The sequence below is a fragment of the Orycteropus afer genome, unplaced genomic scaffold, assembly GCF_000298275.1.
Source record: "Orycteropus afer afer isolate SDZICR_OR568_19922 unplaced genomic scaffold, OryAfe1.0 scaffold00495, whole genome shotgun sequence".
In the NCBI taxonomy this organism is placed as follows: Eukaryota; Metazoa; Chordata; class Mammalia; order Tubulidentata; family Orycteropodidae; genus Orycteropus; species Orycteropus afer.
The window spans coordinates 120,803-139,044 of NW_006922082.1; the positions used below are offsets into that span (position 1 = coordinate 120,803).

Here is an 18,242-nt window from a genome sequence, read left to right on the forward strand (position 1 = left end):
AGTTCTCAGTGCAGGGGCCCCAGGTTCAAAGGACGTGCTCTGCTCCTGGCTCTTCTTTCTTGGTGGTAGTGAGGGCCCTCCTCTCTCTGCTCACTTCTCTCTCCTTTTATCTCTCGTAGGATAAAAGGTGTGGTTCAAGCAAGGCTGTCACTTTAGTCACATCCTCTTGTAAGGCTGTGACTCAAGATGTACCCCACACTGATCCTGCCTCACTAAATATAATTGTTGTTGTTATGTGCCGTCGAGTCAAACCTGACTCATAGCGACCCCTCCTTGGGTTTCCAAGGCAGTATCACTATGGAAGTAGATCGCCCTGTCTTCCTTCCGAGGAATGGCTGGTGGGTTTGAACTGCCAGCCTTCTGGTTAGCAGTCAAGTGCCTTAGGCACTACGCCACCAGAGCTCCCACTAAACATAATAGAGTTTAGGATTTACAGCAGATCATAAAATGAAGGATAGCCACACAATATTGGGAATCATGACCTAGTTAAGTTGATATGTATTTTTGTGGGGGCACAATTCAATCCATAACATGTGTTTTCTATTATTTGAAGTTCTGTTAATGTCACTGCAGCTGTTACCTCGAACACATATGCAGACATCACACACACACACACCCAGAGTTGAAAGGTAAATCGGTGCCTCTGTCTTGCCTGTAGGTGACATCCTGGTCTTCCTGACGGGTCAGGAGGAGATCGACACTGCTTGTGAGATCCTGTATGAGAGAATGAAGTCCCTGGGACCTGATGTTCCAGAGTTAATTATCCTCCCAGTGTATTCAGCCCTTCCCAGTGAGATGCAGACCCGGATCTTTGACCCTGCTCCACCTGGCAGCAGAAAGGTAACGTGGGCAGAAATGAAGCTTTCTCATGCTTTGAACACACGTGAGTTAAGCAGCTGGCCATATGGGCATTGCTTAAGGCATGTCTTACTTATTTAGTGCTGCTATAATGGAAAGAGGAGCTCTGGTAGCATAGGGCCTAAGGCACTTGACTGCTAACCAGAAGACTGGCGGTTCGAACCCATTAGCCACTCCTCGGAAGGACGATGGGGCCTAGTTCCGTAGTGATACTGCCTCGGAAACCCAAGGAGGGGTCGCTATGAGTTGGGTCCGACTCGACGGCATATAACAACAACAACATAATGGAAAGACCACAAGTGGATGGCTTTTTTTTTTTTTTTTAATTGTGATTTGGGTGAAAATTTATAGAGCAAATTCACTTTCCATATAGCAGTTTACATACACTTTGTCTCATTACATTGACTACATTTTACCACAACGCAACAGCTCCCCTCCCACTTCCTCCCGATAGTCACCTCTTCCCAGTGTCCATCCCTCCATGTACTCCTGCCCCCTGAGCTGTCTCCTTGTACATACACAGCCCTTCTGTTCTTCCATGATTGTTCTCTCCAAGGAGTATATCTACCTCAGGTAAATGTTCAACTCAATATGCCTGTCTTTTGTTTGGCTGGAAGCCACAGGTGTGGGTTCAATTCCAAACCTGAAGGGCAGGTCTATAGGGGCCATAGTCTCAGTGGTTCCACCAGGCTCTGTCAGACCAGCAAACCTGGTCCCCCCTTTTTTTTTTCCTCCAAATGATTTTGAGTTTTGTTCTACATTGCTCTCACGAGTGGATGGCTTTAACAAACAATTTGGTCTCCCACAATTTGGGAGGCTAGAAGTCTGAATTCAGGGTGCCAGCTCTAGGGGAAAGCTCTCTCTCGCTCTCGCTCTCGCTCTTGGCTCTGGGAGAAAGTGCTTTTTTGCTTTTCAACATCTGTGGGCCTAGCATTCCTTGGGTTCTCGTTTGGTGTAAGTCTTCCCTTGGGTATAGGCAGGAGGTTCTCAGCACAGGGACCCATGGCCCAAGGGACACACTCTCCTCCTGGCTCTTCTTTCTTAGTGGTAGTCAGTCCCTTCTGCTCACTTCTCCTTTTATTTCTTGTAAGAGAACAGGTGATACAGGCCACACCCTAGGTAAACTCCCCTCACATCACAGCAGAGCTGTGACCTGAAGTTTCGTATCCCACCGTAATCACCTTACAACTAATTGGCTGATTGCATTAGATCACATCATGGGGGATTAATTACATATTTCCATAAAATATTTCCATAACTGCCAAACCACTGAGAATCACGGCCCAGCCAAGATGGCACGTATTTTGGGTGGACACAGTTCAGTCCCTGACAAGGAGTATGCACGTCTTGTTTGTTATATATTGGAAAATAGGCCAACAAGTTTTTTGAGGAATGGAGATCTTATATGTGACCCTTTTTCTATTTCCTTTTCTTTCCTTCATTCAACACATTTTCTAAAAAAAATTTATTAAGATTTGAGTGAAAGTTTACAGAGCAAATTCATTTTCCATATAGCAGTTCATACACATTTTGTTTCATGACATTGACTGCAACTCCCCACAATGTAACAACAGCTCTCTTCCTACTTCTTCCCTACAGTTACCTCTTCCCTGTGTCCTTTCTTATGCATTCCTGCCCCCTGAGCTATATCCCTGTGCAAACACTGCCCTTTTGTTCTCCCATGATGGATCACTCTAAGGAGTATATCTACCTGGTGTAAATGTTCACCCTATGTTTTTGTTGTTGTTATGTGCCATGGAGTTGAACCCAACTCATAGCAACCCTTCCTTGGGTTTCCAAGGCAGTATCGCTACGGAAGTAGATCGCCCAACCTTCCTTCCGAGGAGTGGCTGGTGGGTTTGAACCACTAGCCTTCTGGTTAGCAGTCAAGTGCCTTAGGCACTGTGCTACCAGAGCTCCCAGCGTCAATATGCATGTCTATTGTTTGGCTGGAGCCACAGGAGGGATTTCATTTCCAAGCCTGAAGGGTAACTAGGGTTATAGTCTTAGGGATTTGACGAGGTTGTATCAACAGATATTTTTAAAGCATCTACTGTGTTTTGTACTAGGCAACAGGCCTGCAGTATGAGGACAGGCCTCAGTCTATGGGGGGTACATACCAGCAGAGAGACCTTTACAGTAGTGTGTAAGTGCTGCTGGTCCTGTGGATACCCAGTGAGGGAGCACTGAACCCAATCTCAGAGGAAGTAAGAATCTAAGGTAGCCTGAAGAACATCCGGGTGTTTGTCTAGGCAAGGGGCGGGGCAGGGGGTTGTGCATTTGGAGTGAACAGCAGTCTGTGATGACCTGAGGTGAGAGAGCGTGGCCAGTTCTAGGAACTGTGTAGTTCCAGTGGCTGGAACTGAGTGTCTTGAGTAGGTGTATGGGACAACAGGGTAGGAACATGGTTTTCTATTGGGGTGTAATTCACATATCTATACCTATATCTATTTATCTATCTATTTATAGTCACCTTTATAGAATAACATTTACCCTTTTAAGTGTACAGTTAAGTGGTTCACAAAATTGTGCAACCATCACCATGGTCAATTTTAGAACTTTTCATACCCTCAAAAAGAAACCTTGTACCCTTTGGCAGTTACACTTACCCCCTCTGCTCAGTCCCTAGGAACCACTAATGCACTTTCTGTCTGTGGGTCTGGCCATCCTGGACATCCCATGTGAGTAGAATCCTATCACATGTAGTCCTTCATGACTGGCTGCTTGCACTGAGCATATTTTCAAGTTTCATTCATGTAGCCTATATCAATTCTTTGTTTCTTTTCATTGCCAAATAGTAATTTTTTTGTATGACTACCACATTTTCTTTAACCATTCATCTGTTAATAGAGATCTGGGTTTTTTCTACTTTTTGGCTCTTGTGAATGGTGCTGCCGTGAACATTTCTATACACATTTTTCTGTAGATGTGTTTTCATTTCTCTTGTGTATACACTTAGGAGTGGAAGACAGATGACTTTGAATAACATTGAAGAGAGTTAGAGGGAACAAGACATTATGGGTGCCTGGAAGTGGATGGGCAGGGAAGGGAGAAGTCAAGAATGACTCCCAGATTTCTGGCTTTGGGCAGCTGGTGGAAGACGTGCTGAGGAGTGAGACATGGGAGGAGGAGCAGATTTGGGGAAAAGATGATGCGTCCCTCCTCAGTTCTATTCCTGGTGGCTGGATTTCTTTCCAAGCGAGGTTTTCTACAGCTCTGTAGCAGGTCGAAGCCTTTCAGGGCTGGTAAGGTTCTGGCATGATGCAAGGTGTCTGGTGCCTCCTAGCAATGATTTTTCCAAGCAATTGTGTTTTATTAGCTGAAGCTCTGTGTGGAAGAGCACTGGCAGTGCCAAGCTGAGACTAATAATCTTCTAGATCTCACATACTGCTGCACACACACAAGCCATGAACTTCCTCTGCTGCCACGTGGTTCATTTTATGATCAGAAAAAAAGTCTCTTGTTCCACATACACAAACAGCTGATTTTGTAGTCCAGATGTCCCAGTGCGGGAAGGAAATCTCATTTTGCATTGGCACGTGTGATGCCAGGAAGTCTCTGCTTTCCCAGGGTGCTAGAAAATTAAAAAAGTGTAGTAATCAACACTGATTCTAGAAGATGAGATACGTGGCTGTTTGCACCAAATGAAATTGACTTTGATTGGCCTTTGCTTTTTTCTCTTCCGGGTCTCCTCTCAGGTACTGTCCCCTCCCCCGCCTAACCCTCAGGAGGAAGGAACCTCCCCTTCTGCACATTTGAGGCAGGGCTGGAATTAAATGTCTAGAGAGGGAGATGGCTGCCTGTTCCTCTGGAAAGGTTTCTGAGTGAAAAAGTCCTGTTTCTTACACCTGGGGGCTGAGCCTGGGCAGCTCAGTCCAGCTGTGCATCTCACCTGCAGGTCGTGATTGCCACCAACATCGCGGAGACATCGCTGACCATTGATGGGATATATTATGTGGTTGACCCTGGATTTGTGAAGCAGAAAGTTTACAATTCCAAGACAGGGATCGACCAGCTTGTGGTGACACCTATTTCTCAGGTAGGGACATGTCTACCTACCAGTGGCTTTCCTGAAAATCCTGGATAGAGCCCTTCAGAATTTTTGGGAGGTTCTGTATTTTGAACCTATGGTTTTCAAAGATGAACTTTTCAGATATTGGAATAAGGGAAATTTTTGTGTTATTTGTCTTTAATCTTTTTTCTTTTAAAATGTACTAATGTGATTCAAGGAGCTCTGGTAGTGTAATGCCTAAGGCATTTGACTGCTAACCAGAAGGCTGGCGGTTCAAACTCACCAGCCACTTCTCGGAAGGAGGGTTGGGCAGTCTACTTCCGTAGTGATATTGCCTCGGAAACCCAAGGAGGGGTCTCTATGAGTCAGGTCCGACTCGATGGTACATAACAACAACAAATGTGGTTCATTAGTCATCATACATATGGCAGATTTGATCTGCTTTTTTATTTTTTTATCCTAATTTTGTGATTTGGGTGAAAGGTTATAGAGCAAATTCATTTTCCATACAGCAGTTCATACTTATTTTGTTTCATGACATTGATTGCAATCCCCACAGTGTAACAGATCTCTTCCTACTTCCACCTAGTAGTTACTTCCTGCCCCCCTGAGCACTCTCCCTGTGCAAATATTGCCCTTCTGTTTTTCCATGATGGATAGTTCTAAGGAGTTTATCTACCTGGTGTAAATGTTCACCCTGTATGTCTGTCTGTTGTTTGGCTGGAAGCCGTGGGGGTGAGTTAAATTCCAGACCTGCAGGTTGACCTATGTTCTGGTTACCTAGTGCTGCTCTGACAGGAATGAATGTACCACAATTGGGATGACCTTAACAAATAGGAGTTTATTCTTACAATTTGGAGGCTTTAAGTCCAGGTTCAAAGTGCCAGGCTCTAGGGGCTGGGGGAAAGCCCCTTAACCTTGGGGTCCAGCTCTGCCTTCTGCTCCCAGCCCACTGGAGCTAGAGGCATTTCTTCACTCAGACAGGTGCTGAGGCTGAGAAGCCCCAAGGTTGACAAGTAAAAAGGCACAGTCCCAGTGTTACCAAACCACACGGCAGGCCATTAACTTAAGTCCACTGTAAGTCCCAAGGTCGGCAGAGCATAACAGGCTGCTGAGCAACGCACAGCTATGCAGGGTCCAAGTGTGCCATAGGCTAGAGACCATTCCCAAGGCTTATCTTTATATACAGGAAGCAGACCACATCCCAGAGGCAGCTACTCAGCTGCTTGTGGTAGATCCCACCATGGAGTTGATTGCCAGTCTCATTCATAGGGAATAACTACCACCAGCTGCCCAGCCACTCAACCAGGCCCAGCCAAGTTGACACACAAACATAACTACCACAACCTCCTTTTTTTTTTTTAAATGATCTTTGAGTGTGTTTTTAGTAGAAGTTTACACAGCAAATTAGGTTCCATTAGCAATTACTGCAGAAATTGTTCAGAGAGCACCTTTAATCAACATTTCAACATTTAAGAGCCCAATAAAGTTTGAACTTAAAGTCTGTATCTCTAGCACCCGAGATCCAATTTAGGTGATACAAGCCTATTTTTTAAAGTACTTAGCCACAGATACCTGAGATAATTTATGAGATGGACACGTGTTTCTTCAGTGATTATGGAAGAGTTTCCTACTTTTATTAAACAAAGGAATTATTCATTATCCATTTTGAGGACAGTTTGGCAAAGATGTATCAAAAGCTCAAAAGTTCATACTCTTGCAAAAAGGGCATGGGGGTGCCCTCCTCTTCTGACCTCCTCTAACTTCACTAGAGGGACCCAGAATCACTATCAGCAGACCAAGGCTTATTCCTTTGAGGTGAGACATACCACCACCCTCCAGCCTTTTTACCAATTCTGACACCAGCCATCCCTCCGACGGCACTCACTCCTCTGCTGGGTTTGGTAATTAGGTGTAGTGGCCACACAGAACTCACAGACAATACTCATGACTATGGGGTTTATCAGGGAAGTTATAGGTTCTGGTTCAGGAATGTGCTCAGGATACAATTCTTTGATCAGGACAGTCTCCCTTCTGCTACTCCCTCAGGCACGTCTCTCTGGCCTTGGCCTCTCTGCTTGGCCTCTGCCCTGCTTGGGCAAATGTGTTATAAAGCTCTTTTAGCTCTGCTGATAGGTGCACCCCACTTTGCCAGCAAGCCTTCTGCCCAATGGCACTCGGCTTTCTCACTCCATGGGCCGGAAAGCCTGCTGCTGTCTCGTGCCTCCTGGTTCCTCAGCTGGTAGTCTCTGCCAAGGAGGTCCAGTACAAGGATCTAGAGTCCAAGGACACGTTCCAGTGCACCTAGCAGCGTAGCAAAGCTAACCAATGCTCACATTACAGTTCTATACACCTTGTTACATGATCCCACCCAGTAATCTGCTGGGAGTCACAAAGACCATGGCTAGAAAAGCCATACCAAATAATTCATTGCACAACACTCTTTAACTTAACAGTTCCATTTCTGGGAACGTATCTGAAATTTAGAAATGATTGCCCACATATCCAAAAGTAATAGAAAGGGTGTTTGTGGTAGCACTGTGTATATTAGGGAAACATCTAAATGAGCTTCAAAAAGGAAGTAAACCAAGCCAAACACACTGTTGTTAAGCTGATTCCAACTCATAGTGACCCTGTAGGACAGAGTGGATTTCCAAGGTTGTAAATCTTCATAGAAGCAGACTGCCACATCTTTCTCTCTCAGAGTGGCTGGTAGGTTCAAACCACCAACCTTTTGGTTAGTAGCTGAATGTTTTAACCGCTGCACCACTAGGCCTTCTCAAAGGGAAGTAGGTGGATAAAATATGGTATTCCATGCCATGCCATGGAGTGTTATGTGGTCATTTACATAGTGGTGTGTATCTGTATTTAATGATGTAAGCGTATACCTATGATACAATTGTTTGAAAAAAGTAAGCTGTAAAATAGCATGAATGGGATAATCCAGTTTTTGTTTAAAAATAGATTGTACACTTGTGCTCAGAGTATGTGAGTGGTGTGTGCACAAGACTGAAAGGATGGAGTCCAAAAGGCAGCCAAGGTTATTTCTGGGTGGTAATGCTGGTAACTATCGTGATGAGTGATGTGCAGTTTTTCCTTACAGTTATATGTGTTCTCTTAATCTGTTACAACAACCATGTAAAATAATAATCTATTTTCCTTTCGAAACTCAAGTAATAATAGTAGTTAACACTTCCATGGTGCTGAGTGTCAGTCACTGTCCTAGGCAGTTTTACTTACATTAACTCATTACAGTCTACCACCGATGTGGTAGGTGTCGTTATCAGCCTCATTTCACAGAAGATACTGGAGCACAGAGGAGTTAAGTGGCTTGCCTAAGGACACACAGCTGATATACTGGCTTCAGCATGTGTGCTCCGTACCACTTCTCAGTGCAGTGCAGGACACTCACGGTGATCAAGAAACTAGTGGCATGTGTCTTCCCTGATTTGGAGCCTCTATAGAATGCTGTGGAATCTGGGTTGAGGCTTTCTGAACCTCTCTTGGTTCTGTATTGCTGCCTGTTTTGTGTGGTTAATTGTCCCTTCATACCCCCTCCATTGGTTTGGAACTGGCATGGCAATTTGTAAATCCTGGTACTCTGTAAGACAGTCTGTTAGCAGAAAATGGCCCTCCTCGGATTGCTGCTTCCTAGCAACAGAGGGCTAAACTGTGGTTTTGTTTTCATTTTTCATTCTGCCCCCATCTATAGAAGTAAATTGCAATCTGGAACTGAACTCACTTCTGTGGCTTCCAGCCAAACAACAGACAAGCATACAGGGTGAACAGGTAGATACAGTCCTTAGAGCGATCATGGGCGAACAGAAGGGCAGTGTTGGCAAAAAAAAAAAGTGAATTGCATTATTTTTACAAAACAGGAGAAAAAATTTTAAATTACCCACAATCTTAGTACCACCTCTGTTAATCTCTTTTGGTATTTTTCTTTTCAATTTCTTTCCCATTTTTGTTTTTTCATGGTTTCAATTCTAGTATTCTCAATGTGCAGTTTTCTGTAATTTTTATTTAATTTTTCAATTTTCCTGATTATTAAAATAGAACATGTTCAATATAGACTATTTGGTAAAATATAAATGAAATAAACTCATCTGAGAGCCTCATCAGCTAACATTTTTGGGTATTTTTTTCCCCAAGTCATTTCCTTCTGATATTTTATGTATATACATATGGATTTTCTTGCTGTTTCATGTACTATGAATGAGCATTTCCTTCTGTCATCAAACAGTGTCAGACTTGATTTTTAAAATGGTCGTAGTATCATCCTTTGTATGAATAACATACTTTATTTAGTTCACTTACATTTTGGTCATAGTTGTGGGGTTGGTGAAACCTTGCTTTTCACTCTCTTGTCTACACCCTGTGACACTGTTTTCAGGTTCAGGGTCTGTTTCTGTGTCTTTACGTTTCTTTCATTCACTTTAGTTAAACTCGCCTCACTCAAACAAGTTTCCCAAAGGGCTGAGTGTGGGAGAGGAGGTGGTAAGAGCATTGGTAGTTTTGAAAATGGTCATAAAGAAAGTAAAAGAAACCAAGCCCATTTTTGATTTTGCCAGTAGCTAAGGGCCCCCTTTTAGCAGATATCCTGGGTAAAGCTGTTAAGCAGTGTTTAACAAATATGTTACTCTTACATGCCTACCCCCTAGGCTCAGGCAAAGCAACGAGCTGGCAGAGCTGGAAGAACAGGCCCAGGGAAGTGCTACAGGCTATACACAGAACGTGCCTACCGAGATGAAATGTTGACCACCAACGTGCCGGAGATCCAGAGAACCAACTTAGCAAGCACAGTGCTCTCTCTCAAGGTAGATGTCACTGTCTTGTTTTGTGGGTTGGTGAAACAGTTCAATCCTCTGGCCTTAGTAAATGAATCTCAGTTTTTAGAACTTTGTTAAATGCTCCAGTCACCTCATGGAGGCAGTCCCTTTGAGTGAAATGCAAATGGCTGTGCTAACAGCCTCGCTGCTGGCAGTTCTGGGGCTAAGTTGGCATGTCTGCTGTGAACACACATTTTGTCTTAGTATAATAACCAGCAGGATATTTGGTTGGAAAAGATTTTCGTTAGCAGCATATTCTAAAAGGAAATTAGAAAAATAAAAACAGCACTAAACTGTGGATAAACATACTTCCCTTAACAATTTTTGCTTTCAGGTCCAATTTTGTTCTGGTAGATCAGGAAAAAAATCTCCCTATCCCAAAACTTTGCAAGGGAACAATCAGTCCCAATTTAACCTGGCCCCCCGGGGCCTTGGTTTTCATTCTGCATTGTTGTTCTTCCTCTCCCAGTGCCCAGGGAGCACCTTCACTCTCTTTTGGCAAGGTAGCCACATGAGTAATTTCCCCGATGATGGCTTTTTCCCCATGACACTGATGTTACCCTGCAGCCCTGGCACTTCACCGGTGCAGAGTGCTCTGCTGTGGTTTATTATTCATTCCCTGTAAGGGAGGCTAATACAGAGCTTCAGGAAAAAACTCGCTCCAGCCCCTGAAGCACGAATAGGGAACATCCAACGGCTCACAGTTCTGCTCCGAGCTCTTGGACCTTGGGCCAGTTTATCTGCTCTCTCTGACCTCAGTTCTATGTTCTCCTCATAAAAAGGGTGCTGCTAATAGTGTCTGTGGGAGCTCTGGTAGCGTAGTGCCTAAGGCACTTGACTGCTAACCAGGAGGCTGGCGGTTCAAACCCACCAGCCACTCCTTGGAAGGAAGCTTGGGCAATCTACTTCCATGGTGATACTGCCTTGGAAACCCAAGGAGGGGTCACTATGAGTCGGGTCCGACTTGATGGCACCTAACAACAACAACAGCAGCAGCAACAGCAACAGTGGTGTCTATAAGGAGCTCTGGTGGTGTAATAGTTAAAGCATTTGTCTGTTAACCAAAAGGTTGGTGGTTCGAACTCACCAGCCACTTCATGGAAGAAAGATGAGGCAGTCTACTTGCATAAAGAATTACAGCCGTGGAAACCAGTGAGAGTCGCTGTGAGTCAGAATTGACTCGATGGCAGTGAGTTTTTTTTTTTTTTTTAAATAGTGTCTGTTGTAAAGATAAATGAGATAATGCCAGTAAACGCATTCAGCACAGTCCTTAGTGATTACTAACATAATTCTTTGTAGTTGTTATTTATACAATAAGCATTTATTGAACACCTGCTGTGTTTATAGTCACAGTCACTTTATGGGAAAGAAATAGAAAGCATAGGTCCTGCTACATCACCCTTTCTACACACTTGATAGTTGCTCATTCTTTTTTTTTTTTTTTTATTCATCACATTAGCTAGTACACATGTACTGATTGCCTGCTTTGTGCCAGGCACGTAGCTCACACTATGTTGTGGTTTGGTGGCATGGTTCTCAACCACTGTGAATTCTTTGAGAGCAGGGACCATATCTTAGTCATCTTTCTGTCCCTCCCACCTAACGTGGTACTAGGCGTCTAATGGCCTAATAGAAATTAAGTATGTGAGAGGCCCTCCCACCTAACATGGTATTAGGCGTCTGATGACCCAACAGAAATGAAGTATGTGAGAGGGAGGATGAGCCAGTGTGCTGTCATTTTGAGGCTGTGTTTTTTAAAGTTTCCTGAGAAATTACCTGCTTTCCAATAGTCTGAGTTTTGTGTGGCCCTGGCCTGCTAACCTCCCCAGTGTCTTCCTAACTGAAGGGAAAAACAGGAAAGAAAATGCCAAGTAGCCTCCCTCACTGGTGACTGTAGCCAGCAGGCTGACCCTCCCATCTTATTCTTCCCTCTGTTCTAGGCCATGGGCATCAATGATCTGCTGTCCTTCGACTTTATGGATGCCCCACCAATGGAAACCTTGATCACAGCCATGGAGCAGTTGTACACGCTGGGGGCTCTGGATGATGAGGGTCTGCTCACTCGCCTGGGCCGCAGGGTAGGGACAGACTTAACTTCCAGTACTTTGGGGAGGATTCCTTGGCCAGCCTTCTGTATCCTTTGGTCTGTGCAAAATCAAGCTCCGAGGTGCAGGATAAGCTTTGAATAGAGTTCTAGGTGCCTGTTTTTAACCCGAGTTTCCCATTGTCACTTTAAACTGTTTTTTCTCTACATAAAAAGGAATTCTATCTACAGTTTTGCCTTGGAATACTTTATTGAGTCTATACTTACTATTTTTTTTGAGCAGTTTTTTAGTTTAATTGCAGTAAAATTGGTTCAAAGTAAATGTATCCGTTTGGTGCACAGTCCAGTGAGTTTTGGCAAATGTAAACAAAAGTTACCTGCAAAATTCCCACCTGCCTCGATAGTAGCTGTGATCTTGGTCACAGACATTCCATTGGATTTTATTTAGGAAAGAAAAATAAAACCCAACATGCTTATGATAGAGACAGGCATCCTACATGATTGTGGAAGACGTGCTTGGGGGAAATCTCTTATGGCCCATTACCCGCTCCAACGGTTCCTACCCTGGCCAGTCCAGATGCGTCTTCCACACAGAAGCAATTGTAGTTTCTTCTTCTCCCTCTAGATGGCAGAGTTCCCCCTGGAGCCCATGCTGTGCAAAATGCTGATCATGTCTGTGCATCTGGGATGCAGTGAGGAAATGCTGACCATCGTGTCCATGCTGTCTGTGCAGAATGTTTTCTACAGGCCGAAGGTAGGGAGTTGAGACCTGCGTTCAGACGGGGGTGCAGTGAAGTTGGGTGAAGTCAGCCCAGTACCACTGTAATGCCTCAAGTGGACACTTTAGCTGTCCTTGTAGGTTCCCTGGAACTGTCAGATGTTCAGTTAGTAACTGTTGAGTGGAAAATGATCCCCTGTCCCATTGCCTGGCAGGATAAACAAGCCCTCGCAGATCAGAAGAAGGCCAAATTCCATCAGACTGAAGGGGACCACCTCACCCTGCTGGCTGTATACAACTCCTGGAAGAACAACAAGTTCTCCAACCCATGGTGCTATGAGAACTTTATCCAGGCTCGTTCCCTGCGCCGGGCCCAGGACATCCGCAAGCAGATGTTAGGGATAATGGACAGGTGAGTGGGTGACCCTTTGGTGGCCCTCCCTGCATTGGGTTGAACCTTCTTAAGCGTCATGCGCCGTCTCTGTGTGCCCTGCCCATACAGCTGCAGGCCCCTGTGCTCCTGCTCCTTATATAACCCCTTCCCTCCAGCTTCTGCATGCTTGTCATGCTTCCTCTCCCCAGGGAGAAACTTTAGAAAGTTTCTGAGAGGAAGATGATTTATTAGTTGTTGAAAAATGCTCTTTGTGTATAAGTCTCTGGTACGTTATTATTTGGAGTTCAACTCTTGCCTAAGCCAACCATCTGGCTCTTAGTGCCTTCATCCGGCCCACTGCGTAGGCTGCCCCTGTAGTACACTTAGGGCTGGAAGGAAGGTGCTGGGGACCCCAGTATGGGGGGCATTGATCCCCATTACTTGGGAAGATAGAAGCTCCGAAAGCAGACCAGTCTTACAGCTTTTTCCTTTTGATTTGTTCTCCCAATAGACACAAGCTGGATGTGGTCTCGTGTGGCAAGTCCACAGTCCGAGTACAGAAGGCCATCTGCAGTGGTTTCTTCCGGAATGCTGCCAAGAAGGATCCACAAGAGGGCTACCGGACACTGATCGACCAGCAGGTGGTCTACATCCATCCTTCCAGTGCACTCTTCAACAGACAGCCGGAATGGTAGGTGGGCAGGCCCAGGGCTGGTCCTGTTCTGGGCAGAGAGAACCTGATGGTGACCCAGCCCCTGGGGCCTACTTTCTCTAGGAAAGTCCCAGGCCCCTCAGCTATTCCCAGCTAACCTCCTGAGACCTTAAGCCTTCTAGAGAAGCGCCTTGTTTTTAAATCCATTGGTGCTGTGCGTTTGTGTCTTCACCTACCCTGAATTAGGTGCAGTATCTGTCCCTGTTGAAAGAAAGAAAATCAGAGGGGCTGGAGCTAGAAGGATTTTAGAGATCACCTACCGAAAAAAAAAAAAACAACAGTTACTGATGTCGACTCAACCCCAACTCATAGCAACCCCCTTTGGGTTTCCAAAGCAGTAAATCTTTATGGACGTAGATTGCCCAGTCTTCCTTCCGCAGAGTGGCTGGTGGGTTTGAACCGCCAGCTTTCTGGTTAGCAGTTAGCATTTGCCTTAGGCACTACGCCACCAGAGATCACCACCTGAGGTGGTTATCAAACTTCTTTTGTAAACATTAAAATTTGACATCGTACCTAGAACACAGATACAAAACCACCATGCTGTCTTAGTGGGAAAAGGGTTGCAGATACAGATTGCTGCCTGCTTGGCCTTCTTCATCCCTTTGTGGCAGCTTCTGAGGCCCCTCTTCAGGGTCCTAGGGCCTATAGAGACAATCTGAAAAACTGCCCTCCCATTTTACAGAGCAGGAAACTGAGGTCCAGAGAAGGGATATGATTGGCTCTGTGTCACTTAACTAGTTAGAGCCAGAACCAGGATGTGAACACATCCTGACAGCTTTCCTGTAGCTAGAGGCATCTGGGCTCCTCAGCACTGGGTTGGGCATCATAAAGAGGAGCTGTGGTCTCCTGAGAGGTCAGGCAGGATGGGTGGAAGGGTGAAATGCACAGCTGTGGCCCACTGTGGACCAGGCTGCCTGTGGAGTGGGGCCTGGGTGGGAGACTTGAACCCCATCTTGTCTCTCCTCAGGGTGGTATACCATGAGCTGGTGCTGACCACGAAGGAGTACATGCGTGAGGTCACCACCATCGATCCCAGGTGGCTTGTGGAGTTCGCCCCGGCCTTCTTCAAGGTCTCTGACCCGACCAAACTAAGCAAGCAGAAGAAGCAGCAGCGTCTCGAGCCCCTGTACAACCGCTACGAGGAGCCCAACGCTTGGCGAATATCCCGGGCCTTCCGGCGGCGCTGAAAGGCAACGCTTGTCTGTTGGCCTCTCCTGCAGCAGCAACCTGGGCTTGGACTTACTCTTAATGATGAAAACCTGGCCCTGAGAATACAGCTGTCCTGTGACTGAGCATCCTAACTGGACATTGCCTAAACTTGACTCTCATTTCCTCATTTCTTCCCTGGTGATAAATAGAAACAGGAATATAACCTAGACTTGGCCAGACCTTCCCACCCTCACTGTGCCAAGTCACTGGGGCCAGTTGGGGGTTTACAGCCAATATGGGGATCATTGCATCATCTCCTAGAAAGAGGCAACTCCGGTGGCCCTGGGGTGGGAAGGGAGAGTCCTCAAGTGTCAGACACATGGACTCAGGGCCTTGATTGCCCAGCTGCTGCTTTCTGGAGGAGGGCACCACGAGGCCCATCTAAAGCATCGGCTCCCACTTCCTGCCAACTTACCAGCCCCTGTACTTTGGCTTAACCTTCTGGAAATACTTGTTTTCTTTAGGAAACAAAAATGGCTTTCTGTGGCTGTTTCTTTGAGCTGAAAGGTTAGGATATTGGCCTGGGCTCAGGATGAGGGTGATTTAGTATCTGTGGCTCTAGTGCATATGGCAGAGAGTCCCCTGAAACCAGAGCCACTGGCCTCTTGGCGCTCGGATGTGACACACAGCCCAGACGTCCATTCTTATCTTTCAGCACTGGTGCTACCCTGGCTGGGCCAACGGAGTGCCTGTGATTAACCACATCCACTCCATGGAGCACTTCGTCTGGGGCCTGAGTGGTTACAGATGTTGGATATAGGATACAGAAGGCCTCCCCTCCTTCCCTCGCCCTTTTCCCCTACCCACACTCACAAGTAGCAATGTGTCCGATTTCCTTATGCTAAGTGATGGGCACAGCTTTTATTTTGCTTATTTTCCCCCCTGAAGTCCTCTGTGGACTTCAACAAAGGGTTTTTATGGTCCAAGCCTCTCACTCTCCCCTACCCCTCACTGCCCCAAACATAAAACCAGCATAACACCTCTGAGAGGAAGTTTGCTGGTGTGTGCTGCTCAGCATCTGGTCCTTGGTGGTTTTTTTCTGAACTCTCTCCGAGTGGTTGGGGAGTAGCCACCTCTTCTTGCTCCTCTCACAATTCCTGAGTGGGCTTTTGACCTGGAGGAGAAGTAGACAGACAGGCTGCCTGGCCAGGCTGGGGCGCTGCTGCACCTGTGCAGCTGGTAGAGGAGCCCCCCGGGATCGGGCACATCCCCTGTGAAGGCATCTCCCGTGCCACTAAATTCTGAAATGGCATAAAGACAAAAAGAGACTATACAGTGTTCTGGGAGATAAAGGAATGTGTCCTGTCACTGGACAGCAAATAAACTACCCTAAAGACGGTCCGAGGAGAACCCAACGGAGAAGAATATAGGCCAGGGAGGCTGCTGACTGCAGATCCCTGCCCTTCATTATGCTGAGTGGGCGCCTGACTGCGAGTGTGCTCCTTGTCAGCCCCTGCCAGCAATTGAGGCATTGTTACACGGGTGGAGATTGCAGAGACAGGAAAATGAAACTGAAAGGAAAGTGGGGCTGGGCACCAGCTCCCCAATCTTAATTCTAGCCCAGGTCTCCCCAGTTCAGCAACAAACTGGGCAAAGCAGCCCAAGCGCCCAGTACTGCCCATGTGGGCTCCTCTGGGATCACTGTCCTGAGAAGGGGGATTTGGGATTGCCACAGGCCAAGGGAGAGAGGCTGTAGGGTGGGTCATCTTTCTGGGTTAGGTGAGCAGAATAAAAGACTCCAACTCTGGGTGTTCCTTGAACATCCCTCCCCAGGAACGGGAGTCACTTCTCTGCTGTTGACAACATGGTGGGGGTCTGAGCTTTAGACTGCATCAGAAACAGCAGTGTTGGAGCACAGCCGAGCCTGCCTGGGGAGAAGAGGGGACTCCTGACCAGCTTCTCGAATCTTCTTGGCCATGAAAGCATACTGTTCACCCCAACCCAGCAGGAGCATGACCTCAGGAGTTGCCGGCTCCTATCCAAATGCTGAGTCTGTACTTGTTTGTGTAAGTGAGTCAGGGGACAGTCCTCACGGGGCCTGTGCAAGCTCTACTGCTGGGTCAGGCTTCTTGGTCCAGAGTTTAACTTCTGCCAGCCTGGAGCACGGTTTTGTTTCGGTGCTCCCTTGTACAGCCCCAAGAATTTCCTGGTGGGCTGCTATAGCTGTCTCCTTTGGAGCAGAGCTCAGGAGGGGCTTATTAACAAACAGGGCAGGGCTCAGTACATGTCTTGGAGCCTGTGGACAGCTCCCTTTGATGCTGCTAACTTACATGTGTGTACTTAACACCTGATGCTTCCACCTCCCCCCATGATAGCCTGGCTTTCCTGTGGAATTAAATTGTATATATATTTTTTAAAACCTGTGTTTTAAATCAATTTTTCTTTGTTCTAAATGGTGAGTTGATGTTGTTTTAGCAATCCTCAACAGACATGCCTTCCTCAAGGGCTGCTGTAGACCTGCCTCCTCAGTGGGAGTGGTTTGGGCATTAACAAGGGTCAGGCCCAACCCCAGCCTGGTTCTGACTTAACTGAAGAGCGCCTGTTACCACTGCCCACTCTGCCCTTGCCACCTCCTCAGCTACCCTGCTACTATCGGACTCCCACCACTTTTGGCCCTCTTGTTTTCCTTCCATTCCCAGGCCTCGCCCTGTTTCCCACTCCTCTGAGGATCTAGTTCCTGTCCTTCACTGGCCGGAACCCAGGGCCTGTTGGGATCTCTCCCCACACCCTCTTGCCAGGGTACCTTTCTCTTTTAGCCCATTCTCAGATCAACTAAGGATAATCCTCGCTATACAAACCCTTGTCCCCAACTTCAGCAGCAGTTGTCCGTCCCCAAACAGCAACATTAAGTGGGGAGGAGAGGGTGGCAGACTGCACACACCATTGGGGTGGATGTGGACACGTGGGGAGCAAGTGCCATCACAAAGCACATGTTTTTCACGCAGGCCAAGACCCTGCTGAGGAAACCCCACCATGTGAGCCTTGTAGCTCAGTGACGCCTTCTCAACCAGGGCTGGGAAACTGCTGCAGGAACCATGCCTAGGGTGGCCCAGGGGCCCCGGGCCAGATAACAAAGTACATTTTGTCTGTCACTTCTGGATCCTCACAAAATAATCTGGGTGGGGAGCACTCATTTTTCAGAGGAAAGAAGCACTGGCAAGTATCAGGGTTTCAGACACCGAGTATGTTCCTGGTCAGCCCCGGCCAGCAATCAAGGCATTCTTAATGGTGGAAACAGTGGTCTCAGACACTAGTCATCTGCCCCAAGCCCAGAGCTTTTCCCATGACCCCCAGGCCTCTCTCCCATGGCAGCAAAGAGGACAGGGAGAATTAACAGGAGAAGCAGGGGCCTTTATTAGGTATGGCAGACGCAGTGGAGGTGGAATTCCAGGCCTGGGCCTAGAAGGCAGAGGGCCCCTTGGCCCACACTGTCTGCCTCCACCCAGCCTTCCACCAACCACCCCAGGTTCCTTTCTCCAGCCTCCCC

The 18,242-nt window shown here is 46.8% G+C and overlaps 1 protein-coding gene across 1 annotated transcript in view; it reads left to right on the forward strand.

Annotated features, from left to right (window-relative positions):
- The window catches only part of DHX8 (DEAH-box helicase 8), a 37,805-nt gene extending 23,072 nt beyond the window's left edge, over window positions 1-14,733 (forward strand). Inside the window, exons 16-23 of the mRNA XM_007955191.2 lie at window positions 659-840; window positions 4,757-4,897; window positions 9,532-9,687; window positions 11,640-11,777; window positions 12,369-12,497; window positions 12,677-12,873; window positions 13,346-13,525; window positions 14,514-14,733. Coding sequence (XP_007953382.1) covers window positions 659-840; window positions 4,757-4,897; window positions 9,532-9,687; window positions 11,640-11,777; window positions 12,369-12,497; window positions 12,677-12,873; window positions 13,346-13,525; window positions 14,514-14,733 — 1,343 coding nt within the window. The remainder of the gene's footprint in view (window positions 1-658; window positions 841-4,756; window positions 4,898-9,531; window positions 9,688-11,639; window positions 11,778-12,368; window positions 12,498-12,676; window positions 12,874-13,345; window positions 13,526-14,513) is intronic.
- The last annotated feature ends 3,509 nt before the right edge of the window (window positions 14,734-18,242 follow it).